A 27,965-nucleotide genomic window follows, 5' to 3' on the forward strand; every position below is an offset into this window, starting at 1 on the left:
AGGAGTAGTATAGTATGTGATTGAAGTATTTCATGGGCAAGCTACCATGTCACAAACTTTGTTAGCAAAAGTGACCCAAAGGTAGGGCTTGTGATGCATCATTTCTTCTTGATACATTGATTAATTTAATATTGTCCTGTACGCATTCAAAATAAATTTAGTAGGGAAATTTACAGCTACTATTGTAGGCCACTTGCTATAATCGAAAAGTTTCTGAAGCTAATGTTCTGACTATATTCAGTTTATATACTTATAGAAAGTTATAATGTTTCACCCTTTCTCTAAACACTTGCATTTACTACCACAGGGAAAATGTACAAATTTTTTAGAAACCTCTTAATCTGAAATATAATTTGGAACTGGCAATCTGAAGAAATGAATAACAATAATGAGTTAATGGTGCTTAATGAAGTATAATGATGCCTTAAACATTTACCCATGATACCTGTTTGCCGTATCCTCACAGTATGCAAATAACGCAAACTCTTAATTTTTTGTTCCCCCCCACCCATACCATAGGATGAGTCGTTGCTCATGCTGTCCACTCATTCTCCTGTTCAGTTTTGTGTACTGATTCTGTAACAGTTGAGAATATTTTCAACAAGTATTTTTTTACCTGTTTGTTTTTTGGAGCTGTTTAAATTCATCAAAGGCAAAACCTATTTGCGGTTTTAAACTCAGAATCAAAAAGTCAAAAAATATAATGAGCAACCAAAGTACTGGGCAAATCACATTACAGTCAAATTCAAAAAATATGTTGAAATTAAACTGACCTAGCACTTGGCCTACTTTGGAAACTGAAACTAACTAACTCTAGAGATTGTTGTTTATTTTTATCCAACTAAAGGACAATCTTAACTCATGCCATGGTTATATTTATATTCCAATGTTATAGATGCAATGACAATGGTCAAATCATTCCCAAATTCATTTAAAAAAATGAAGTTTATGTAAATTATTGTATATTATGACACAGATTTAACTTGGTTAATTATCAGTTTTTTCTTCAGCAATTGCAGTAATTTAATTAAATAATTCAGCAAAGCTCCTACTTTATTTACCTTACATTTCTTTGTTGTAGGAGGTGGGTCTCCAAACTTTAGACTTTTAGGTAATCGATGAACACTCATTTTAAGAAACAGAATAATTCAATTTATTGATAAACACAAGGATTACAGAAATATGACAATTGCAATATATATATTGATATATAACACAGGACATAGGACATAGACAGACTAGACAAACCTATAAGATAGATAGATAGATAGATAGAAGCTCTTTAAATAAATAAATACATACATACATAAATAAGTAGATAAGTACATAAATAGATAAATATAAACACACACTTTGGTCTAAACACACACGGATTACTATAAAGTAAGAAAATTTCAAAAGAAAGAAAAGTTCTCACTTGGCTGTCACAGTCACAGTGAGACATTATGCAGACATATTGCTTTTGGTATAAAGGAGCCCTAGTAGCATTTCTTGATACACTCCTACTAAATAATTTGTTGACTGAAAGTACTCTGTCTTAGTGTGCCACAGTGAGGATGTGCAGAATTGTTCATAATGGCACTCAGTTTACTTGGTATTTATCACTTTATATCACTATTTAATCACTTTTAAGATACAGTAATGTATGATATTCTATGGAGCTGTTGCTTTGTTGTTGCTCTGGGTTCAAGTGAAGGTTTCTTCCATTAGAGTTCACTCTTTCACTTTATTGCATGATACTTTGTTGTGTTTGGTAATGCTTCTTTCTCAGCTTGTCTTATGCTGTTAGGCCCTTTATAATGTCATCTGCAACCTCAAAGGGAAAAACATTTTTCATTTTGGCTCAAGTTTAGATGCTGAAGTTTCCTTCTTGAAATAATGGCTACTTCTCAGCATTTGATAGTATAGGCAGACAGCTTTGGCTTGGCAGACTGGATGTTAGCTTAACAACCTCTCCTGATTGTATTAAAGTCACTTCCAGTTATATAATTGATGTCTCCTCATAAGCAAGTTCTTCTGTCCATCATAGTTTTCAATAATTGATGTATAGTTTTTTGTTCTGGCTTGAGCCCATTTTGTGCATCAAAAAGTCTGTAGAGGGGCAACATCTTATTTTCACCTTTGTTATCAGATGAAATACTGGCAGATTCCTAGTAAAAGCTGTATCTCAGTTGCTTAATTTGGAATATAAGTGGGAATTTTTTTGGGTAGCTGGATGTCTGTTAAGTCTGATGCTTTAACAAGCCTATTGTGCCAATAAAGCCTAGCAGAATGGTCAATGCTCAGTTTTTCCTACAATGTGGAATTAGTATAGTGAAAACCCAAACATCAATTGACAATTATTATGAAAGCTGTAGTTTTATTAATTTTTTTTCAAGTTCTTGGTTGATGTCTGGTGCCCTGCCTGGGATTTGTTTCCTGCCTTGTGCCCTGTGTTGGCTGGGATTGGCTCCAGCAGACCCCCGTGACCCTGTGGTTAGGTTATAGCGAGTTGGATGATGGATGGATGGTTGATGTTGGGTCTGGTATATACTTCACACTCAGAATGCATACATGCACACATCATGGCTGTGACGTGTCCTCTGAGCACATCCGCAGGTATAAGTTGCAGTACCAGAAAAAAATCAGGAGACACAGTGTGTTAAAGTTTGAACGTGATTTCAGAGTCTCTTGTTTACTATCAACATGTCACAGCAAGCCACTTTGCAGATCCTACAGGATCAATGTGCATGCATCAATGTTTGATGAATGGTTTGATGTGGTGAAGCAAAATACTGACATACAAATGCTTTTGTGGTGCTTTTATATTATATTATAAGGTCTCACATACCATCTTCTGTGCCATCTTTTTTTTTATTTTGCACCTTCACAGCAGCATCAGAATTTACAGCAGTGTATCTGAGCCACAGAGAAAAAAATTATGGACACTGTGAAAAGGCCTATTTTGTGATTAACACTAGAATTACCAAAGCCTACGAGTAAACTCGTAAGTCCGGTCCACCTTAAATCTCTTAGCACCTCTCCGTCAGCATCTTTTGTCCCGTAAATGTGCTGATAGAGACAAGCAGCAAGCAGCCTGCTATTCCATCCCTCCACCGCCTCAGAATGTGCACTAAGTTTTCCCAGCTCATGCCTTGATTATCTGGGACTGAAGTGCTGGAGTTTTAGAGTAGAAATAATAGATCATTATTTGGAGCACATGCATGTCATGAGAGTTTCAATTTTTAAAATAATTTGTGTAAACACATTGTTAGAACAGAAATGTTTTTCATATTTTAGTAATAAATGACAAAATGTAGGCATAAACTATATAATGTGTGAATAAGTATCTCTGTACATGTTAATTACCTACCAGTATGTAGAGTTTTGGATACCCTAAATTAGATGATGTGTGTATTTATAGTATAATTACAAATGTTGGTTCATAACAGTGCACTCCGTGGAATTGGAATGAGGCATTCTTAATCCACTTGATTTATTTCTTTACGGGTCTGGGTTGATTTGAGGGAAGGAGAACTGATGGGTAGGGTTTTCATATTTTTGTTTGTTTTAATTCTTCTCTAATATGACGTATCTTGATTTATTTAGGTATTTGATATTTAATTGATAATAAAAAATTGATCAGAAAAAAGTACAGAGTAATCTGCTGTCTGTTTCAGAACAATTCAGTTACCTTGGAGTTACAATAATAATGTAAAGATCTTAATATATAATACACTTTTGTGGCTGTTCGTTTGTCTATCCCGGATTTTAAATCCTTTGTAGCTCGCAAACTATTTGATTTATTGACCTGAAATTTGGTACACAAATATTATGTGACCTCTACTGTCTGCTTTCAGGATGATTGACATCCAGGATTATTCCTCTTTTTATTTTTATTTTATTGTAGAATCAACTCTCGACAGCGGCCAGAAGGGTGGCTGTGTGGCGCATGCGTATGGGTGCCATTCTCATTCCCTACCACCTTCACTGTTACTTCCCCTACCTCTTCATATTGTAAATCATTCTTGAGGCAGATTGAAGATTTAAGTACCAGCTTAAGTGAAAAATTAAAGAAAATGTACTAAGTAATTGCAACACAAACAATGACTTAATCAGTTTTAATATGAAAAGATGCTGATAAAAGAAGAGAAGCAGCGGGCCACTAGTGTGGAGAAAAGAAGAGCTGCTCAGGAAGCTGCAAGTGCATCAACCTCTGAGAAAATGAATGCTAAATGTACAGAAAGAGTATGAAAACTATGAATGTTCAAGTCAAGTATATTCACTACACGTTATCGTGCAGTGTGCCTGTACTGGTCTATTATAAGTTAATTTATATTAAAGGGAATCAGACCATATTTAAAATGATGACATTACAAAGACCGCAAGCAGAAGGTGGCCTGGTGCTACCTGCTTTTCAGCCATACTGGTGTTTTATATAAATAATCTGTTACAACTGGAAAAAAAAAGAAGATGATTCAATGAAAAAAATACAATGATGTTTTGCATTTAATAGTCACAAGCAACCAACATACTTTTAGTCAATGACAGATATAGAAGAGCGCAAAAGTAGCATGTCTCATTCTGCTAGTCAACACAATGATGATTTGACTGTCACTTTTATTTTGGTTTTATTTCTGTTTTGTGTATAATACACAGCTCTTCATATGCAGAGCATGGCAGTATGGTGAATTGAGAGCATCTTCAATTAAATTAGACCCTTTATTTAGTAATTCTGGGAAAGTCTTCTTGTATTATGTGAATTTCCCTTGGGATTAATAAAGTATCTATCTATCTATCTATCTATCTATCTATCTATCTATCTATCTATCTATCTATCTATCTATCTATCTATCTATCTATCTATCTATCGCCTTTCATCTATCTATCTATCTATCTATCTATCTATCTATCTATCTATCTATCTATCTATCTATCTATTCATATCCACCACAGATGAGCCACAAGCTGTTTAAAAATGTGCTGCACTTACAGTAGGTCTAATCTACTGACATTTCACCATTCAGCATTCATGGGTGAAAATGACAGTTTTCTTGTTAAGACATTTTATATGTTGTGTGCAATGTAACCAAAACGAAAAAATGAATAAGTAAATAAAGAAAGCACAATGCAACAAAAACATATGGGGACACTCAAAAATTCACAGGATCAGTAAATGGCACTGGAGTAAAGTTTAGTTACCAATAACTGTCATATGCCTACAGTCTCATTAACCAATTTGCCAAGTGGCATAGTGCTGAATTTATTTGTTTTTCAGTTTTTTTTATACCATGGCCATTTTCAAGAGACAACAATGTTTGTAATTTTCGACATTGAAAGACTTCTTAAAGAGTTTGCTTCCTGTAGACTTTTTGTTATGACATTAAAATTGGGACCAAAAGAACACTTGATACCGTGGAAGAAATCCAGAAAAAACGTAAGAGGCTGTAGACTTGGTGATAAAAGATAAGAACAGGAAATTTTTCCAGGAATGAATTTACTGCATTTTGACGGTGACTAAAAGTCAACTGCTCTAAATCCTATAATAATAAAGGATTTTTTAAAAACAATTTCAGGTAGTGGTGCACCAGCAGAAATTTCTGAATATTATTTTTAGCTCATGAGGAGTGGGCATTCTCTTATCTTTTGACACAGTATGGCCTATGCCATACTGTATATAATTGTGGCAATGGATAAAAAAAGGCAAAGACAGCAGATAAGGCTGTCTCATATTCACATGAATATAAAGGACTGGTTCAGAAAAAAGATGCTCAGTCCACACAGGCTTCAACTTGCTACAGCCAATTTTAAATGTTCACGTGTATGTCAAAACTAATAGTGAGTTTGGTTTAGCGATTGAATTTATATAAAGATTTGTGTATTCCAGGAAATTTTGTATTTGGTTTTGGTACACTGTATTAATTAATGCATGTCATAATTATCATGGATAGCAGAATCAGATGTCAGTATGATGTGTTGTTTTTTTACTTTTGTCAAAACTTACAACTAACAATTTTTCAAGGGGTCAGTTCAAACACATACTGTATGTGTTTATAGCACCATCAAAGCACCTTTTGCAGAACAAGTTGAAATAATACAGTTATGAGAAATAATAAGTTATGAAAAATTTGGAAAATAAAGTACTAAAAACCAGTGACATTTATTTAAATGTTGTCATGACAGTGCAGCCAACAGAAAATAAAACTGTGATGTAATTTAACACCAACAAACAATCAATCAATCAGTCAATCAACATTTATTTATATAGCACATTTTTATACAAAAAATGTAGCTCAAAGTGCTTTACAAAATGAAGAATAGAAAAATAGAAGACACAGTAAAAAATAAACATTAGTCAACATTAATTAACATAGAATAAGTAAGGTCCGATGGCCAGGGTGGACAGAAAAAACAAAAAAAAACCTCCAAAGACTGGAGAAAAAAAAAAAAAATCTGTAGGGATTTCAGACCAAGAGACCGCCCAGTCCCCTCTGGGCATTCTACCTAACATAAATGAAACAGTCCTCTTTGTATTTAAGGTTTTCCATGGAAGGACTTGATGATGATGGTCACGTAGACTTCTGGCTTTCAGTCCATCAATGTTGGCGGCACAGGCCGCCACCACAAAGAAACCGGAAAAAGAAACAGAAGAGAGAGTAGGGGTCAGTATGGATTTTGGAGCCACTGTGAATAGTTATTATGAAGAATTGAACATACAGAGTATCAGGATTAAGTTAAAGTGAAGTTATGAAAAGGCCATGTTAAAGTAATGTGTTTTCTGCAGTTTTTTAAAGTGCTCTACTGTATTTGCCTGGCGAATTCCTATTGGCAGGCTATTCCAGATTTTAGTTGCATAACAGCTGAAGGCCGCCTCACCACTTCTTTTAAGTTTAGCTTTTGGAATCCTAAGGAGACACTCATTTGAAGATCTGAGGTTACGATTTGGAATATAACGTGTCGGACATTCCGATATATAAGATGGAGCGAGATTATTTAAGGCTTTATAAACCATAAGCAGTATTTTAAAGTCAATCCTGAATGACATAGGCAACCAGTGTAGTGACATCAAAACTGGAGAAATGTGTTCGGATTTTCTTTTCCTAGTTAGGATTCTAGCAGCTGCATTCTGCACTTGTTGCAAGTGATTTATGTCTTTTTTGGGTAGTCCTGAGAGGAGTGCGTTACAGTAATCTAGTCGAATGAAAACAAAAGTGTGAATTAATTTCTCAGCATCTTTCAATGATATAAGAGGTCTAACTTTTGCTATGTTTCTTAAGTGAAAAAATGCTGTCCTAGTGGTCTGATGAATATGCGATTTAAAATTCAGATTACAGTCAACAGTTACCCCTAAATTTTTTACTTCCGTCTTAACTTTTAATCCTAATGCGTCAAGTTTATTTCTGATAACCTCATTGAATCTATTATTGCCAATTACTAAAATTTCAGTTTTCTCTTTATTTAGTTTGAGAAAATTACTATTCATCCATTCAGAAATACCAGTAAGACATTGTGTTAGTGTATCGAAAGAGTCGGTGTCATCAGGTGCTATTGATAAGTACAGCTGTGTGTCATCAGCATAGCTGTGGTAACTCACGTTGTAACCTGAGATAATCTGACCTAACGGAAGCATATAGATTGAGAAAAGCAGCGGACCCAGGATAGAGCCTTGTGGAACACCATATCGGATGTCATGTGTCTTTGAGATCTGATTACCACAACTCACAAAGAATTTTCACAAACAAGGAATTATTAAAAATTTATAAAACAAATGGTATGCTTTAGAATAATTTTATGTGACAAATTCATACATACCATGATTGTGAAGAAATATCTTTAACTTGAATATTTACCAAATTTATCCTTTAACTGCATTCATGTTACTGGGCTCCTAGTGCCATCTGTTGGTAAAAGGAGCACAAGTATATTGAAGGAACATAAAGGGGCTTTTGTCTTTCAAGCTGCCAGAAAGGGACAATGAACCACATTAAAATTATCAAATAACCGGTACTGTATATGGTCCCCCCACCCCAAAATATTTCTATATCCTGACAACATTCACCCTCAGATCATAATTTGTTTAGATCATATGAAGCTGTTTTGGGCTACACAATTAATTGGTCCTAATCTGCAATCCTGTTTTATATTGCCACTACTAACAATCTAATCTACTTTGAGATCTACTCTGAGAGACTGCTTTGGAACTACGGACTGGGATATAGTGAGAACATTGAGAAGGTTGTTCACTGCACTACTGACTACACTGCTATGCTAACAACAAGCCATTGATTACAAGTGACATCAAGGGCCTTTTGAACCAGAAGAAAAGGGCTTTTCAAGGCGGTGATCAGCATGAGCTCAAGCATGTGCAGAAGGAACTCCAAGTCCAGCTCAGGGCGGCGAAGGAGCAGTACATGAGAAAACTGGAGCAAAAGTTGCAGAGTAACAGCATGAAGTAAGTGTGGGATGGGATGAAGATCATCACTGGCTGCAGCTTGAAGCGGGGTGACACCATGGAGTACTGCACCCTCCACCCATCCTTTTGCTGATACCAGCATAGGAGAGAGTTTCCCCCCACCCACAATTACAGCAGCTCAGGTAAGCAGAGACCTGAGTAGACTACGTGCCAGCAAAGCAGTGGGTCCAGATGGAGTATCGCCATGACTGCTGAAGGTCTGTGCGTTGGAGCTGGGAAGTCCTCTACAGCGCATCTTCAACCTGTGCCTGGAACAGGGAAGAGTCCCGAGGGTTTGGAAAACATATTGTATCACTCCAGTCCCAAAGGTATCATGTCCTAGTGAGCTGAATGACTTCCGACCTGTCGCTCTGACGTCACTTGTGATGAAGACCATGGAGTGGCTGCTGCTTCACCACCTGTGGCTACAGTTCACATACCAGGAGAAGGTAGGAGTGGAGGATGCCATCATCTATATGCTACACCAATCCCTCTTCCACTTGAACAGAGGCAGTGGTGCTGTAAGAATTATGTTTCTGGACTTCTCTAGCACCTTCAACACCATCCAACCTCAGCTCCTTAGGGACAAGCTGACAGAGATTGGGGTAGATTCATACCTGGTGGCATGGATTGTAGACGGTTTTACAGACAGTCCTCAGTATGTGCATCTTGGGAACTGCCGGTCTGACATTGTAGTCAGCAACACAGGAGCACCGCAGGGGACTGTGCTTTCTCCGGTCCTGTTCAGCCTATATTCATTGGACTTCCAATACATCTCGGAGTCCTGCCACATGCAAAAGTTTGCTGACGACACTGCTATTGTGGGCTGCATCAGGAGTGGGCAGAAGGAGGAGTATAGAAACCTAATCAAGGACTTTGTTAAATGGTGCGACTCAAACACCTACAACTGAACACCAGCAAAACCAAGGAGGTGGAGGTGAATTTTAAGAGGCCCGGGCCCCTTGTGGACTCCGTGATCATCAGAGGTGACTGTGGGCATAGGGTGCAGACCTATAAATACCTGGGAGTGCAGCTGGATGATAAACTGGAATGGACAGCCAATACTGATGTTCTGTGCAAGAGAGTAGAGAGTCGACTATACTTCCTTAGAAGGCAATAAGATGCTGCAGATGTTATATCAGACGGTTGTGGCGAGTGCCCTCTTCTACATGGTGGTGTGCTGGGGAGGCAGCATAAAGAAGAAGGACGCCACACTTGGACAAACTGGTGAGGAAGGCAGGCTCTATTGTAGACACGGAGCTGGACAGTTTGACATCCGTGGCAGAGCGACAGGCACTGAGCAGGCTCCTGTCAATCATGGAGAATCTACTGCATCCACTTAACAGTATCATCTCCTGACATAGGAGCAGCTTCAGTTACAGACAGACTACTGTCACTGTCCTGCTCCACTGACAGACTGCGGAGATCGTGCCTGTCCTACACTATGCGACTCTTCAGTTCCACTCGGAGGGGGTAAACGTTAACAATGTACAAAGTTATTGTCTGTTATACCTGCATTTTTATCACTCTTTAATTTAATATTGTTTTTTTTTTTATCAGTATGCTGCTGCTGGAATATGTGAATTTTCCCTTGGGATTAATAAAGTATCTATCTATCTATCTATCTATCTATCTATCTATCTATCTATCTATCTATCTATCTATCGATCGATCGCAGTAAGAAAGATATTTAGATACCTAGGTAGTGGCATTTCTAATCATATGCCAGATATTATTATCTCTAACTTTTGCTATGTCTTTAAGAATGCTAAAGAATCCCTCCCCTCTTAATCTCATCTCCCTCTCATGGTTGGTGAACCACTATAAAAATTAATATTGTTTCATACATTCATTTTTCCTATTCTATGCACCCTCTTTCTTTCTGAATCAAATATTGCTCTGAAATGAGATCTCTCCATTCTCATTTTCCTTGAAACTGTAATAACTGTAGTAGTCCTAGCATTAAGCACACTACATTGATTCTTGACAGGCAGAGTGTGTCTCTGTTAGACCTAGAGCTTTACTACTGGGCTTATACCCTCCACCCAATCTGGTACAGGATCTTTCTGCTAATGGACAATCACAATTCCCAACAAATTTAATTTGGTTTTTCCTTATACTACTTCTGTACTCATTTTAATTCTTTGAAAAAGAATACTTAATTTCTCCAAATTTGATCCTTTTATTATTTATGCTTTGAAGACAAGATGTTGAATGCAAAACCATTTGAGCCTCTTTCACTCTCACTTTTTATTTTCATAATGCCTTTTGAATATGTAGATGCTAATTCTCTTTCCCTTTCCCCATTTTTACATATGGATGCTAATACCTCTATGATTGGCACTGCAAACATGGCCAGTCACTAAGATCCAAGTTCTCTATTTCCTATTCTTTGTTTTTCTTCTATCTGTAGCTCAGGTTAATTCTTATAGCAAGTAGAGGTTTGCAGTCTTCTTTTTTCTCACTGCACTCAATCCTTGCATTTTCTCTCTGCCTATTCTGTTATGTCACTCCAGAGAGTGTTGACATGCTGCATGTTGATTAGCATATTGAAAAAAATCCTTGACAGTAGGTCTGGGGGATACATCAAATATACTCAATTCATTGCAGCTTATTCTACATGGGATGTAGTAAATGAAACACATCATGCACATCGAGCACAAATTATCATATAATTTTTTTTAACACCTTGAACCCAGCAGGCTGGTTTTTGGGCCAGCTGCATAGAGGTGTACACCCAAAAGTCCAGTATGACGGCCCATACATGTCTGTTACTCTGTGCTACTATTACACTACTTTGCCTGCTAAGTTTTGCAATCTATTTTTATAGATCCATATTTTTAAAAGGCTATTACACTTCTCTGTTGTCATAATCCAGTTCTCTTCACTATATTAGACTATGCACAAATATACCACTGTCTAGTTACACTGTTGTGCTATTTAGAGATTTATTTTTTAGCTGCAGGTCAGATGTGTTTTTTTTTCTCATAGATTTCAAGAAGAAAACAGAAAGGAGTTGTACTTTAGCATGGGATCAACTCAAAATAATAGATATGTAGTGTGCACAGAGAAGTACAAGCAGGCAAAGAGAGCTTTTGCCCTTCTGCTCCACAAGAGGTTTCTTTCTTTCCTGAGTTCCCCTTAAGGCACCTGCATTACTATTTGACAGGTATACAGCCCTAATCGAACTGCCCACCAGTCACTGTCCATGGTGCCAAATAGACGGGTTTCTAAAGAAACTGAAAGTTTCTTTGGTCAGCTTACTGCACCCTGTCTTATGGCAGACACCTTTATGAATAGCCTGCTGTTATAGCAAAACGGCTTTGTGAGCTATTAACCCTAAGTAGCTTGCAAGCAGTCATTTTTTTTCTTTCACAGTAGTCCTGAGAGGAGTGCGTTACAGTAATCTAGCTGACTGAAAAAAAAAGCATGAACTAATTTCTCAGCATCTTGCAGTGTTATAAGAGGTCTAACCTTTGCTATATTTCTTAAGTGAAAGCAGATCAACATTACTGAGGCCTTTCTTTATTTTCAATTATTGTGTGATGGATGCAGGTTGTTGTTTATGTTTTGGTTCATTTTGTGTCTTAATATATTTTGGTTGCTAATTAAGGAAAAAAAATAATTAAGGGGCCTGAGTCTTAAGTTGTGTATCAATTAAAATTAAAAAGAGTTAATTAGCAGCAATATCTGGTCACTACTTAAGAAAAGAGTTAGAATGAAAAACTGCAGCCACAGTAGCTCTCCAGGACTGGAGTTGGAGACCCCTGATTTAGACCCTCTATCTGCCTCCCTATTGCACGTGTGTGACAATATGTACACTATTTTGCCAAAAGTACACCTGCCTTTACACACACGTGAATTTTAATGACATTCCATTCTTAATACATAAGCTTTAATATGGAGATGGCCCACCCTTTGCAGCTATAACAGTTTCAACTCTTCTGGGAAGGCTCTCCACAATGTTTAGGAGTGTGTTTATGGGGATTTTTGACCATTCTTCCAGGATAGCATTCGTGAGGTCAGGCACTGATGTTGGAAGAGAAGGTCTGGCTCGCAGTCTCTGCTCTAATTGATCCCAAAGGTGTTCTAATGGGTTGAGGTCAGGGCTTTTTGCACGCCACTAAAGTTCCTCCACACCAGACTCGCTTATCTGATTCTTTATAGACCTTGTTTTGTGCAGTTGTGCACAGTCATGTTGGAACAGGAAGGGCCATCCCACAAATTGTTCCTACAATGTTGGGAGCCTGAAATTGTCCAAAATGGCTTTCTTTATATGATGAAGTATTAAGAGTTCCTTTCAGTGGAACTAAGGGGCCAAACCCAACCCCTGAAAAACAATAATCCCTCTCCACCAAACTTTACACTTGACAGACAGAGAAGCGTGATTCATCACTCCAGAGACAAACCCTGGGGGAGATATGACACTTGCACCTATTGTACATTGCTACCAAGATGGAAAATGCTTTCTTCCTCTCCTTCAAACAATAATTAAAAAAAAAAAAAAAATAGAATGTTGCATAGTTTACTGTCAGAGTAGGTAACCACCCATACAATCAGATCAAGACTCAGACTACGGATGCTATGAATGTAATTACTCCGATCTCCAGGCTGTCAAATAAACAAATCACACTCTGTGGTGCAGCGTAAAGGGACTTCTTCTCTGACGCTGACGTCCCATGAGGGGTGCAGTGAAGTGTGTACGCCTGATGAGCCCAAATAAGGGCGAAGCACGTGTCACATACTCTTTGCATTATTTTACAGTAAACTATGTCGTATATATATATATATATATGCATATATGCATTTATATATATATATATATATATATACTGTGTGTGTATATATATATATATATACTGTATATATATATATATGTGTGTATATGTGTATATATATATGTATATATAGATATATATGTGTGTATATATATGTATGTATATACTGTATATATGTGTAGCTATATATATATATATATATATATATATATATATATATATACTGTATGTAAAATACATAGCATTTATAATCACTCATATTTTCTCAGTACATGTAATAAAACAACTACACTAATCTGATAACTATTTGTGCTCCAGTCATTTGAAGTTTATAAATTCACCTGAAGTTGCACTGCAGTTTTTTCACACAACTAGGGATGCACAATTCACCACCAGCATCAATTTGAGGTGTTGAAGGGAGAACACCTGAATTGGCACATTGTGGATGGACCTAGCTGTGTAAAGTGAACCACACTGCAAGGAGGCTTGCAATGTTTCCAACACCCCAGTGATTTATGCAAATGTAAGAATGAGCAGTTGGCTTTCTTTGTGAACATGGAACATCTGATGAAACATTGTACTTGGCCACATTTGAGATGCCTTTTAGAAAAGAAAAAAAAAATATTTAAATGCTGGTGTATATATTGAATCATATACAGTACTCACATTAATGCATATTGAATCAGATACACACACAAATACCCTGGTGTGTGTGTGTTACAAAAAGACACCCTATCTAGATGTTGTTCCTGCCTTGAACCAGATGATTGCTGGGATAGCTTGAGCTGCCTTGTAATCCTGCTATGGGTAAGCCAGTTTAGAAAATGGATGGATGGATGTTTAAAAATATTTATGCTTTTTTTTTTTCTTTTGAAGTATTACAGTCTCTGGTGTTTGCACTTATAATTTGAAGAACATCTGCAAAATAGCAATTTCAAACTTTAAGCCTGAAGCAGTTGTACTGAATGGTGAACCAAATGAACAAATTGTAGCAATTATCATGGAAATAATGAGAAATACTGATCTCACCCTCAAACATCTGAGGTAATTTTCATCAATTTCTCTTTTATTTGTTGTTCAAGACAGTTCTTTACTCTGTATCTAATAATACTGTATTTTTACAATTCATTCAATAGGTATTTTTCATCATGTAAAACAACAGTAACTTTTTAATTGGTCTAATATTGCTTAATCTTTATATATTTTTTTCCGTGATGCTTTACAATAATATTCTTATCATGTATTAATTGTCAGATGCCTTTATTAAAGTTAGTTCTACTGATTTTTATACAAATTAACAAATAGTGAAGAATCTTGCTAACATACTTCCAGGACTAGATTAAACCAGTCTTCCAAAAGCACTGTTGGTTTATTTGTTTTTTGGATCAGTACTGCTTTAGTATACTAGGAGGAAGGCCCAGCATGGAAAGTCTAAGCAGTCACAAGATGCTTTCTAAGATGATGAACATCAGTAGACTGGGAGCTGTTCATCTGTTCCAGTTCATTTCACAACCAGCAAAAGAAGGCACAGTCAGCAGACAGGTTATAGTAGAGCAGAGACTTCTTGGTGATTCTTATGTGGAGAGCATAGACAGGGGGTACTGTAAGAGCAAGCTGTGCAGGGACCTGTACATCGGGACCAGAATTTTAAACTAAATCTTAATAGAATTGGTAGCAAGTTTCCAACTGTGTCCCCGTGTTCTTGATGAGCTCATTTTAAAATAACAGTCTCGATCCACTGTACTAATTTCCTTCATAATTTTAAACACTTCAATCATGTCACCTCTTAATCTTCTTTTGTTTAAACTGTAAAGGCTCAGCTCTTTTATTCTTTCCTCATAATTCAAACCCTGTAACCCTGAAATCAGCCTAGTCGCTCTTCTCTGGACCTTTTCTAGTGCTGCTATGTAACTTTCTGTAGCCTGGAGACTAAAACTGCACACAGTACTCATGATGAGGCCTCACCAGTGCATAAAGCTTGAGCATAACCTCCTTGGACTTGTACTCAACACATTCAACACATCGTGTTATATAACTTGACATTATGTTAGTCTTCTTAATGGCTTCTGAACACTGTTGGGAAGTCGATAGCTTAGAGTCTACTATGACCCCTAAATCCTTCTCATAAGGTGTGCTCCATTGTGTATTCAAACCTAACATTTTTGCTTACTATGTATAATACTTTACATTTACTGACATTAAATTTCATCTGCCACAAATCTGCCCAAGCCTTTATGCTATCCAAGTCCTTCTGTAATGATATAACGGATTCCAAATTATCTGCTAATCCACCTGTCTTGGTATCATCTGTAAACTTAACCAGCTTGTTACTTATATTCCTATCTAAATCATTTATATATATTAAAAATAGCAGCGGCCCTAGCACTGACCCCTGTGGAACACCACTCTTAACATCGGCCAGTTCTGATGAGGTTCCTCGCACCATCACTCTCTGCTTCCTGTGTCTGAGCCAATTCTGCACCCATCTAAAAACATCACCCTGAACTCCCACTTCTTTTAATTTGATGCCCAACCTCTCATGTGGCACCTTATAAATGCTTTCTCAAAGTCCAGATAAATAGTATTATATCCTTCACTTTGATCGTAACTTTTTGTTGCCTCCTCATAGAATTCCAGCATGTTAGTAAAACACGACCTCCCTCTTCTAAACCCATGCTGACTGTTCAGAATAACTCCTGTCCTTGCCATGTGTTGCTCAATCTTATCCTTTATAATTCCTTTCATTAATTTTCCCGTGATACATGTTAAGCTTACTGGCCTATAGTTGCTTTGATCTACCCTGTCACCCTTTTTATATAATGGGATGATATTTGCCATTTTTCAGTCCTTCAGAATCTCTCCAGTGCGCAGTGACCACCTAAAAATATATGTCAAGGGTTTATATATGTACTCACAAGCCTCCTTAAGAACTCAAGGATAAATATTATCTGGGCCTGGTGATTTGTTTGATTTCATCTTATTTAATCTGAGCAGCACTTCTCCCTCTACAATTTCCAAATCCCTCAGTACCTCCTTAGTAGTCCCTGTTACCTCTGGGAGGTTATCCACTTGCTCACTTGTAAACACCTCAGAAAAATGTAAGTTTAGAGCATCCGCTATTTCACTGTCTGTATATTTTAATTCCCCTTTACTATTTCTGATGCACTTCAACTCATCCTTGACTGTTCTTTTACTACTAAAATACTGAAAGAATCTCTTGTGGTCTTCTTTCGTCTTATCTGCTATATTCCTCTCCAACTGTCTTTTAGCCTCCCTGATATCCTTCTTAATGGTTGCCATCATGTTCTCATATGCTCTACAATTCACTTTGAAGTCATTAGTCTTATATGCCTTATAAAGCAGTTTTTTCCTTTGCAACTTCTTTTTTAAATCTTTATTAATGCACAGTACAGTTTAATTCCAAATTTAGGTATGTATCTGTCCTGCATTACATTTAAAACATTTTTAAACCTGTTCCACTGCTCCTCGACTGTCTCCTTACTTAAAAGCTTATCCCTGTCCATCCTCCTTAGACTTTACCGTATCTGCTCAAAATTAGCCCCACCAAAGTTCAACTTAATTTTAGTCTTTGCATCTGCACTCTGACAAAATACTGAGAATTGTATTATATTATGGTCACGTGACCCTAGTGGTTCAATCACCTCTACACCCTCAATTCTATCCTGATTATAACAAAATACTAAATCCAGACAGGCTTCACTCCATGTTGGTGCTTTAACATTCTGTGTTAAAAAACAGTCACTGATTACTTATAAAAACTCCTGCTCTTGTGCTCCTCCATTTTGATTTAATGTCAACAGTTTCGAAGTTCCAACTCATAAACGGTAAATCATACTGATTCTGTTTTTAAGTTGTGGTCCCCTTTAGTCGGCAAATGATAACATATTTGAACAATTTGATGATTTTTATATTCTCGCTATACGATGCCATGTTGGCCAGTAGCAGTGGATCTGGCAAACATTATAAGAGTGGTGCTGCTAAATGTAAGGCACAGCTGTAACAGAAATTTAAAAACGTTAAGCTTACCAAGATTTCTACTTTTCTCAAAACTGATGATGGGCCAGCTGTGTTAACAGAGAATGCTGATGCTGGCGAATCATCGAAAACGCCGCAAGCAGGTTACACAGACAGTGCAGTGAGTGAAGTGGTTGCAACTACGGAATCTGGAAGTAGCGATACAACGGCTTCAGATTAGGTGCTATCTGTTGAAACTGTTCAAACCAGTGAAACTACTTAAGACAAACAAGCAATATATATGACAAAGCAATTTCCTACCATTAAGGCAAATTTCTTGGAACCATTGACATCTGACGATAAACAATTTGGGATTTCAGTGGCACGCAAGCGAATATTTTAAGGTACTAGTGATATTATAAGTAATATGATTTGCGACTTGTCAGTAAGTTCCATTTTTGTTAGCTTTAACAGTTTAACATATCTGTAATGTGTTGTATTTTTCTGTGCATTAATGTCACTACTGTGAGGATTTGTGAGCCAGACCACTTTATGATGTCCATTTTCTCAGAACTTGTGTAAAATCGATTGTGTAGTAGTATCCTGTCAGCTGGTGTTGTCGTTTTAATTTGTTACAAATAGAAATTGCTTCATTTTATAGCACAGAACAGTTTCTACTTTCTAGCTTACATTACATTTTATTCATCTTCTTTCACAAAGTTGTCTTGGAAAAGTAAGCAGGTCCATATTTTACATATATTTTTGTACTACTACTACTTCTACTACCCACACCTCCCACATTCCATTCCCACAATTTATTTTATTTTTGCTAATTTGCATCAGCTGTAATAAAGCAATTAAAAAGTTATTACAAATTCCATTTAGAGAGCTGGTTTGTTTGTCACCAGTGTGTGATCTGATAGTGTCACGGTTGAAAAGGCAATGTCCAGCTGGCCTCTAGAATCGAGTTACGAATAAATTACTAACAGTTATGCTAGACAGGAGGGGCCCACCTCAGGGCGCCGCACAGGGGCTTTCAGCAAGCTTGCTACGCCACTGGGTTGACTGTGTATATATCTGTGGTTGAGATCACAGTGATTATGAAAAAACTCTGTAGTAAGACCACAAAGATCCTGGAAAGGAGACTCCAAATAAAATTTGAATTTCACATTAAGAAAGGGAATATGGATTCTATCCTAGCTGTGGAATAGTAGATCAAATATTCACACTTGCACACATACAGTATCTTTTTATTGGTCTTACTGTCCCATAGGACCTCCAAGTAGAATCACTGCTTTCCAGATTCTAAAGCAGTCAATGTGATGGTGCAGGTCAGCTCCACACTACTGGTTTCCTCGGGGAGCTTCTTGAACCCACTACCGCCAATAATGTACCCAAGGGATGAGCCTAGCAGATGAGGACACAACACACATACAGCAAGGAATTGGTGTTAAAGTGCTTAATGCTTTTATTAAAACAATCAAAACAAATCAGTGTTCAAAAGGTGCAGTGCTTCTTCCACAATAAATAAATAATCCAATAAAAAGAAGTGTCTGTGGAGATTAAAATTCAATAAATAAGAATCCATTAAAATAAGGTTAAAAACACACAGGCTGGAAACTGTCCTTTCAAATTCTGATCCCTGGTGCACCTTTAAAACTGACATCTCCCCAACTTGGCCTTATCAGACCTTGAAGTCTAAGGAGAAGTCCACCAGTAGGCACAGACAACCATTTATTCTGTCCCATGTCCCCGCCACCATTCCCATGCTGTTCTACATGGAAACACCATGCCCTGCTCCACTCTTACCACTGCTGATTTCTGGCTCCTCCCAGTAGGGTGTGCACTGCACTTCCACCGGTGTCAATCACTGGCTTCTCCCGTCAATAGCACACCCTAACCTCAATGGTCGCTCCTGCTCCCTAACCACTCTATAGGAGCGATCCCTCAGCTCCCTGTTAAGCACTGGCCTTACACGCTCCTCTCTGGGGCTCCATTCCTGTCTGCCTGCCCATCTTACACCGGCTCTCTCTTATTCCTGCCTTTCTTTCACAATGCCTGTTTAACCTTTGTTGTCTCCCTTGTTTTCCTTTTCTCTCCTAACACTCATGCTTACCTTTTTAAAGGAGGGTGGGTGAGGCACAGCTGTGGCAATCACAGCTCCAGCTCTAATGAGGGAAATGGGCGATCCTGCAAGCATTCTGCACTAAAGCCATGCTACCACGCCCCACCCAAAGACGCCAACCAGCCGTGGACCGTACTTTACCACAGTCAGTTAAGACAGTTTTAGCATATAATAAGAATCCCGTTGGGTACATCTTTATGGTACCAGGCACAGGCCACTGGGAGAGGAGCCAGAAGCGGACCTACAGACATGCCATCCAATAGTGCATATTACCACAACAACCCTCAACAAGAGAAGCAGAGTGAAACATAAACAAGTAAACATTTTTTAATCTTTATTTATTTAATTCTTCTACTGTAACACCAATTTCTGTTATTCGTCTGAGCTGTTTCATGTATACAAAGAACCTTTTGTTTTATTAAGGATAAAGAATAGTAATCTAAGTCATGAATCAGCAGAAAGAATCTGGAACATTTTGGCAGAAGAAATCAAAATGAAAAATGTTAACTGGGAACTGGAGTCAGGGAATCATAAAAGTGGATTTTCCCTGAAATATAACATTGAGCAGTCTGAATCCAGGTAACACTCATCTGTTTTATTAGTAACAAATAATTTAGTACTGTTGTTGCTAAACATTTAATAGGTTTCTGCTAAAATTCTACTAAAACTCAATTAACAATTGAACAATTAACAGTTAATGCTTAATAATTTGCTTGGCAGTGTTTTTTTTTTTCTTAAATTTTCTTAAATTATATGCTTTCCTTGAATATTTTAGAATATGAAGGTAAAAAAAAAAGAAAAAAAATGTGTGTAGTACCATTCGGAAAAGGAATAGGAATGACATTGGCTGGTCAAGGTCACCAGAAAAATTCTTTGTTTTTACTCCATGCATTTTATTGTGACTAAATTATACTGTCAGTATATGACCAGCTTGTAAGTGGTCCTACACATGCCAAACAAACTAGATAGAAGCACAGTGAATTGCCTTCTGCCTAACTGTTGGAGCTGTTTCCACTTCCAACCCCTTTCTAGTCTGGAACCACCCTCTCAAAATATTGCAATATTGCTTTATGCAATAAAATAAAATAATTTTTTTTTTCCTCAAATAATTTAAAATGTACAATTAATTGCATTATTTTTCTTTTAAGCTTTTCTGTTGATAACATCAATGAATTTAAAATATCAAACATCTGCAAAATAATAATTGCAAAATTCACACCTATGAATATAGAATTATCTGGAGAGCTTGGTGAACATACAATAAAGTCTACAATTGAAATACTGTACTCTAAAGGATATGCTACTCAAAATTTGAGGTAAGTGTACTTTCTACTTTTACGTTTAGGAACATTTTTTAAAAAAAAATTTAGGAACATCATTTTAATGAAACAAAGGAGATCGTGGGTATATAGTACATAATCATATAGTGTTTGTCAATAACTGTATTGTCAACTTGCCTGTTTAGTACATTTTTCTTAAGTTTGACAGTTTCACCACAACTATTGGAACATTGGAATGAGCATCATTACTTTCATATTGTCCTCAAGTATTATACACATATTTCAGAAAGTAAAATACATATCAGATGCAACTGGAAAATATTTTATTTCTTATATTATTTAATCAAATATTATTATAACAGTTTTTGCTTTATTTTTCAAAAATGCAGTGAAAACTGATTGTATAATCTATTCACATTTTGTAATTCCAAACTACTTCTTTGATATTTAATTCTGAAAATAAATACAGATCAGTGAATTAGTAATGGTGGAAAAGCTTGGGAGTTGCATATAGGGCAAATGTTCAACTAAGTAATGACTAATTATAAGAATAGATTTGGATTAAATTCAGATGATCATATAGGTATGTGTTTGCCAAAATATTCTCAGCCTTTGCATTTTTCATTTAATATTTATTATTTGTATAGCAAATGCCACAATTCAAAATTTATGGGCACTACCATTCAAGATGCAGAGAAGTTTTTTTTTTCTTCCTTTTTTTTATATAATAAATCAGTGGAAGGGCTTAATTTGCTCTAATGATAAAAGTACAAGAGCAGAAGCTAAATGTAACATGACCATAATGGATCAAGTTTTTTGGAATCTGGAAACACTGTATCAGTAGCCTAGAATGTTATATTGTGAGGATCCTGCATAATAGAACTATTTAATCAATTATTGTACAGTAATCCCTCCTCGATCGCGGGGGTTGCGTTCCAGAACCCTCCGCGATAGGTGAAAATCCGCGAAGTAGAAACCATATGTTTATATGGTTATTTTCATATATTTTAAGCCCTTAGAAACTCTCCCACACTGTTTATAAATATTCTCCGCACAGTTATACATTAAAGCCTCGTTTATTACGGTTAATCCGCTCCAGACAGATAAATGAATTTCCACGAAGTAGGATTCTTTATTTATAAATCTAATATTTTCGCAGTTAGAGCATAGAAAACCTGTTTACGACCTTCTAAATGCGTTTTTTAACATTATTAGAGCCCTGTAGACATGAAATAACACACTTTAGTCTAAAGTTTAAACTGTTCTCCATGACAAGACAGAGATGACAGTTCTTTCTCACAATTAAAAGAATGCAAACATATCTTCCTCTTCAAAGGAATGCGTGCATCAGGAGCAGAGAAAGTCAGAGAGAGAGAGAGTAAAGTAAACAAGCAAAAATCAGTAGGGCTGTTGGGCTTTTAAGTATGGGAAGCACCGGCGATAAAGTGGCCGCAATGAAGGGATCAATGTGAAGGTAGTCTTTCAGCATTTTTTACAGGCGCGTCCGTATCTTCTATGCAAACAGCCTCTGTGCAAACAGCCCCTCTGCTCACACCCCCTCCATCAGGAGCAGAGAATGTCAGAGAGAGTGAGAGAGACAGAGAAAAGCAAACAATCAAAAATCAATACGGGTTGTTAGAGCTTTGAAGTGTGCGAAGCACTGCATGAGAAGCATATGTTATATCGTTGAGGAGTTTTATTTAATACGTAATACGTGCTCTGATTGGGTAGCTTCTCAGCCATCCGCCAATAGCGTCCCTTGTATGAATTCAACTGGGCAAACAAACTGAGGAAGCATATACTGTAAATTAAATGACCCATTGTCCGCAGAAATCCGCGAACCAACGAAAAATCAGTGATATATATTTAGATATGCTTACATTTAAAATCCGCGATGGAGTGAAGCCGCGAAAGTCGAAGCACGATATAGCGAGGGATCACTGTATTCAAATAAGGTGTTTTATCATTCTTTAATTATGTGTGTTTAATTTAGAGTGATAGCACAGTAGATATCACTGCAGCTTCCAGTGGATCCAGCAAACAGGCTTCAAATCCTATGCCCAGTTGAAGAGCTCACAAGGAATTGCATGTTCTCAGAATGTCTGTATGACTTTCTTCCCACACCCCCAAAAGATAGGTTACGTTAGATGATGATTCCAAATTACCCTCTGTGAGTGTGAATGTGAGTGGGACTGGTGACAGAATGGTACACAGGCTTTGCACCCAGTTCTGTTAATATAGGCTCCAGCTCCCTGCATCTATGAAAATAAGTTTTTTTTTTCTTCCCTAACGTTGCATTATTTTTTACACAAAATGATAATGCTATTGTTTAAATTGGGTGTACTGAATTAAATAATGTTCTTATTTTTCACGTAATGTACACTTTTTCTTTATTTTGAAATCTGATTTCATTAGAATAGGTGAAAGAAAGAAATAACTGCAGAAGCACTATTAAAATATTACTTATAAAGCTGTATTTCTTACAACAGGATAAGAAGTAAAACTCTGGCTGAAGCTTCAGCAGAAAATATATGTGTCATTCTCCCTGTAGACAATAAAATTAAAATTATGAAATGGGAAATTAATAAAGATGGTAAAATGTACTTTGAACTGGAACTTAAAAATGCCATTTCGGAATCAAGGTAAGATTATATATTGCAGCCACAGTAGACTTTAACTGGGTAGTGACAATAGAAGACAATTTATTACTATTACAATTTTATAATTATATTGTTGTGTTCACAAGATTACTAGCTACAAACCAGCAGGCACTGCAGTTGTTTGAATGTGTATGATATCTTAGTAAGATTTACTGTATTTTTCATTCATTTACTTTTCTCAGATATAATACAAGAGTGTTTGATTATAAATTTTGTAGAGAATGTGCCATATAACAGAGAGAGTAGTAGAGAACAGGCAAAGCAACAAGTAAGTAAATCTTTGAGAAGATGATGTTGTTTTTTTTTCCTTTTGACTGATACACCAAAATCCACTAAAAAATTTTTTTAGGAAAATGATTAAAAGAAATAGGGAATAATAAGACTTAGACACTTGAAGTGGAATGGTAAATGTGTGGATTAAGTTGCCTCTTAACTATGTAATCATACAGGTTTTTTTTTAGGTTCTCAGTTTCTGGATTCTCAGAAACTGTTATGGTAGGTATCTGCAAAATAATAATTCCAAAACACAAGCCTTCAGAGATAAACATTTCTGGGGAGTTTGGACAAGATTCAATAAAATCAGTAACTGAAATATTGAAAAACACAGATTATGTTCCACAGCACCTAAGGTAACTATAAAATTTTATGCTTGGTTTCTGATTTTAATTTAAGTTTAATTTTTTTTTTAAATAAGCTTGTTTTTATATCTTAAATCAAGTCATTATATGAAAAAACTTATGTTAAAGAGAATTCCATTTTAAAGATATGAATACAATTTTAAATGTAAAGATACAGTACTTTGAATCTATAAAAATGTATTCAGCGTTCATTCTTTTATTATAATTATTATAATTCTAACAGACTATAATGTCATTGTACTCCTTCTCATTAGTATACATGGTTTCAGTCTAAGTGAAACATCAGCAGAAAATATCTGCAGCCTCCTGTTTTTAGGCACAGAAGGGAAAAACATGAGCTGGAAATTTTCCCCACTGGAAGAATCTGATTATAAATTAAACCATGCTGAAACGTGGAACACACTAAAATGTAAAGTGAATGGTTGTGAAACAAGGTAACTTGTCTAATATACACTCAACCACAAAGCTTAAGAAATTTGGTTATTTTCTTTATCTAATAAATATTATGTATGCTTTTAATAGTAAGCATTTTACTTAGAGTGTGTAACAGTTCAATTAAGTAGAATATACTTTATTATGCTTAATGGCTTTGAATTTCAGAATTCAACAGAAAACATCTACTAAATGTTAAATGTTAATATTTGGAGAGATTCCCAGATGGTTATATGGAGGGAGTACTAGATAGCTGATACAACAAATCAGTGGAGTACTTAGGCCTTTATCTTAAATATTTTCTAACAGGCGGAAGAATGTCCTAGTAGTTAACGACTAAGACTGCTGTCTCCACCTCTAACTGGGTGACCTTAAGCAAGTCACCTTGTGCAATAGCTACATATTTTGATAATCTTAAAGCTCATTGTCCATAAGAACCAAGCTAAGCGCAGACACTTGAGACTTTTCGAAGAGTAAATAAATTACCTACTTGTGGCATTAGAGGAGAGTGTCATTTTCCAGTTGGTCCAGTATAATTTTTTAGTCAAAGATTTGTAACTCAATAAGCCTGATGTGAAATTTCGTAGAACAAACAGAACAAGTAGTCACATTTGAACATTTAAAACAATGATTCCTTATTTGGAGTAGGTCACTCTGAAATTCGAATGAAAGTTTTTGAAACATAATTACGCACCTTATCGTGATGGAAAATTGTTAAACACGTGGAGGCAGTGGTCAGACTGAGAATTAAACACACCACTTTCAAGCTGTTAGGCTGCAGTACTAACCACTGTTGTTCTCATTCAGTAAAATCTTTTTTATTTATTCGGTGCTCTGACTAATAGGATATATTCTAATCCTGCTTTCCTCTAAAACTTATAATTAATTGTATCATTTCAAAACAACAACTTGATATGAAGGAAACCATGTCTATAGGCACAAAAACAGATATTATTAGTTTTTTCACAAAAAAACTAAGAAATTCTAAGGTTAGCCATCATTTGAATGTACCTTAGGTCTCCAAGAAATTGGTTGGTGGTCAGTAACAATTGATTGCAATATTTTTTTTTTTTTATTTATTTAGATATTTATGTAACTTTATTATGTGGAAGAATGAGTTCAAAACTTAAATAATATTAGGGATGAAAACACAAGTACAGCACAATAGTCTCATCATTTAGTTTACTGTATATTTTCTGGTCGAAAAGTTCTACCATACACACATCTTATTTCATGTCACTTCCACCTGAACTCACTGCTTCTTTTACGGATAGGATTCAGATGTGAATTAGACATTGCACAGCTGCTTCTAATGGTAACTGACCTTACCAGTTTCCTTCCTGACTTGGACCATTAGTTCAGAATCCATGCATGAATAATTTCAAATTAAATAAAATCAGTTGAATGAAACAATCAGATTAGTTACATAAGCTTTAATCTTAGTCTTTAATGACTAGTTAAATCACATGAATGTTAGTGCATATGGTATATACAGAATAATCCAATAATTTACTTTAATTGTTCATAAATTCACAGATTCGGGGCTTAGTATGGCTTGACTTGATAGAGTTTTGCATAAGGATTTAAATGAAACTTTGTTCATCACATACTCTAGCCCTGGCAAATTGCTGGTGAGTTCTGGGTATTAGACTGCATGTGTGATAACAGCTATTACAAGTCTACCCTCTTAATAATTAGTATGTTGTTACCTTCTGAGTTTTTTCAGGCGTGTTGTACTGTATGTTGAAATTTTATGAGAGACAGCATGATTAGCTAACCTATTCATGTCATGAACTCAGTATTTCTCACCCTGTTTTAAAATATGCCCATTTATTGAACCTTCTCATAGTCACAAGAAAGTTCTGAGGACACATATTACCCTAAAACTTAATCAAAATTAAGTGGATTGACCATCATTATAAAAAAAATTCCTAATTCTTCAAAGCTCATAATCATCAAATTGTACAAACAAAAATAATCACTAGTTTGAAATTGATTTGAACTGTAGTGCTGCTGCTTCACTACCAAAAAGACCTGGGCTCAAATACCAGCCTGCTCATTGTCTGTGTACATGTTCGAATTTTGCGTGTTTCCCCTGTGTCCACATACATTTTCTCCAAATACTCTGATTTTCCTTCCATATATTTTAGGTTCATTGACATTTCTATGTTGTGCCATAAGCTAATATATGCAAGAAATAACCATTGAACTAAGAAATGTAGTTTATTTTATGGAAGTAATTATTAAACATTGTCTCATCAGCTTCGATTAAGAACAATAGTCCTGAGTCAGGGACTTCTGTTATCATTAGCTATAACATTTTCAAATTCTTTCCTTTTCTTTAAGGGATCTATTATGCTCTGTTTTATACCTTGGCCCCTTGGCCCACAACTGGTTCATATTTCACATGAAATAATAGTTATATTGCCTGGATGGCTGTCCAAAATATGTGCTACCTTTTCTATGACATATATGGGCTGACTGTATTAGGTAGGTTCCAAACTAGGCCTTTATTTATGTTGAAGTGGTGTGAGAAGGTCCAAGTAGCAGAAATGCCATTCCTGAATGTATGCCACACCTGTGGATGTAATAGATAAACATGATACACCTGTTCCATTTTTCATTTATTGATCTGTAAGATGATACAGTCTATCAGTTTTTTTCTGTCTTTTATTTAAGAGTCTATACTAAAGAGTTAGAAGATTTGAATGTTATATCAGAGGTAGATCGCCATAGCCTAGTTGAATTCATGAATGTTTGAGCCATTGTTATAAAACCCCTGCCCGTTTTTCAAAGCTGTCATCTGTAGGGATGGGAATTGATAAGATTTTCACGATTCCTATTCCATTTTTGATTCTGTTTAACAATTCGATTCTTCATCGATTTTCCTATCGATTCTTATTTTTAAAAAAGGAGAACACACAGGTCGATTAGCTTAGAACTTTGTTTTATATCTTATCTTTGAACAAGATAGAAATTTAGGAGTATCATGACCGTACAAACCCAACAGTGAGATCTTAAGAGATCCACAGTCTACGACTCCTCGATGGGGTGCCATGGGGTCCCCAGAAAAAAATTAGTAAATGTAAAATAATAATAAAATAAATATCCTTCTGTAGCAATAACAAAGTATAACATAAATGTTTCAGCTCAGAAATCAGATTTGCCTTTTCGACCGCATACCAAACAGGGATCAAGTAGTTGGTTAAACTGTCTCTGTTTGGGGATTTGTACTTAGGGTTCAGAGTCTTTGTCATTTCTCTAAAAGATATATAAATGGAAACGGATGAAACATCTGGTAAGAGGAGAACATACAACTTTGACATTCCCTGACTTAGCCTACAATTAAACACATTCACTTACCAAAAATCGGGTGCATCTACTTTGGCAAATGGGTGCAAGCCTTTTACCACAAACTTAGTCACTGCTCGGTGACCTTCGTCTATCCTGGCCTGTGTCATTTTACTTTTTCCCGCCTCTGTGAAAGGAGAAGCTACCGGTAGACTGCAGCGAGAAGTGCCATCGGCTTAGCTAGCCAGAGTCTGTCTGTCTCTCTCGTCATGGTCATCTAAATGCAATAATATGCAATGTTAGTTGATTAGTTACCTGCCGTATTAACGGGAGAGGACGTGCAAACATTACCGCT

The 27,965-nt window shown here is 36.3% G+C and overlaps 1 protein-coding gene across 4 annotated transcripts in view; it reads left to right on the plus strand.

Annotated features, from left to right (window-relative positions):
* Nucleotides 1-27,965, plus strand: part of LOC120528081 — a 146,556-nt gene that overhangs the window by 66,893 nt on the left and 51,698 nt on the right. For 3 of the 4 annotated variants that reach the window (XM_039752091.1, XM_039752092.1, XM_039752094.1), the window contains exons 12-17: nt 14,086-14,253; nt 19,733-19,888; nt 20,458-20,625; nt 23,079-23,231; nt 23,711-23,878; nt 24,142-24,321. In XM_039752091.1, coding sequence (XP_039608025.1) covers nt 14,086-14,253; nt 19,733-19,888; nt 20,458-20,625; nt 23,079-23,231; nt 23,711-23,878; nt 24,142-24,321 — 993 coding nt within the window. The remainder of the gene's footprint in view (nt 1-14,085; nt 14,254-19,732; nt 19,889-20,457; nt 20,626-23,078; nt 23,232-23,710; nt 23,879-24,141; nt 24,322-27,965) is intronic. The other variant, XM_039752093.1, reaches the window with a different exon arrangement.

This window comes from Polypterus senegalus, chromosome 4, assembly GCF_016835505.1.
Source record: "Polypterus senegalus isolate Bchr_013 chromosome 4, ASM1683550v1, whole genome shotgun sequence".
NCBI classification, from domain to species: Eukaryota; Metazoa; Chordata; class Cladistia; order Polypteriformes; family Polypteridae; genus Polypterus; species Polypterus senegalus.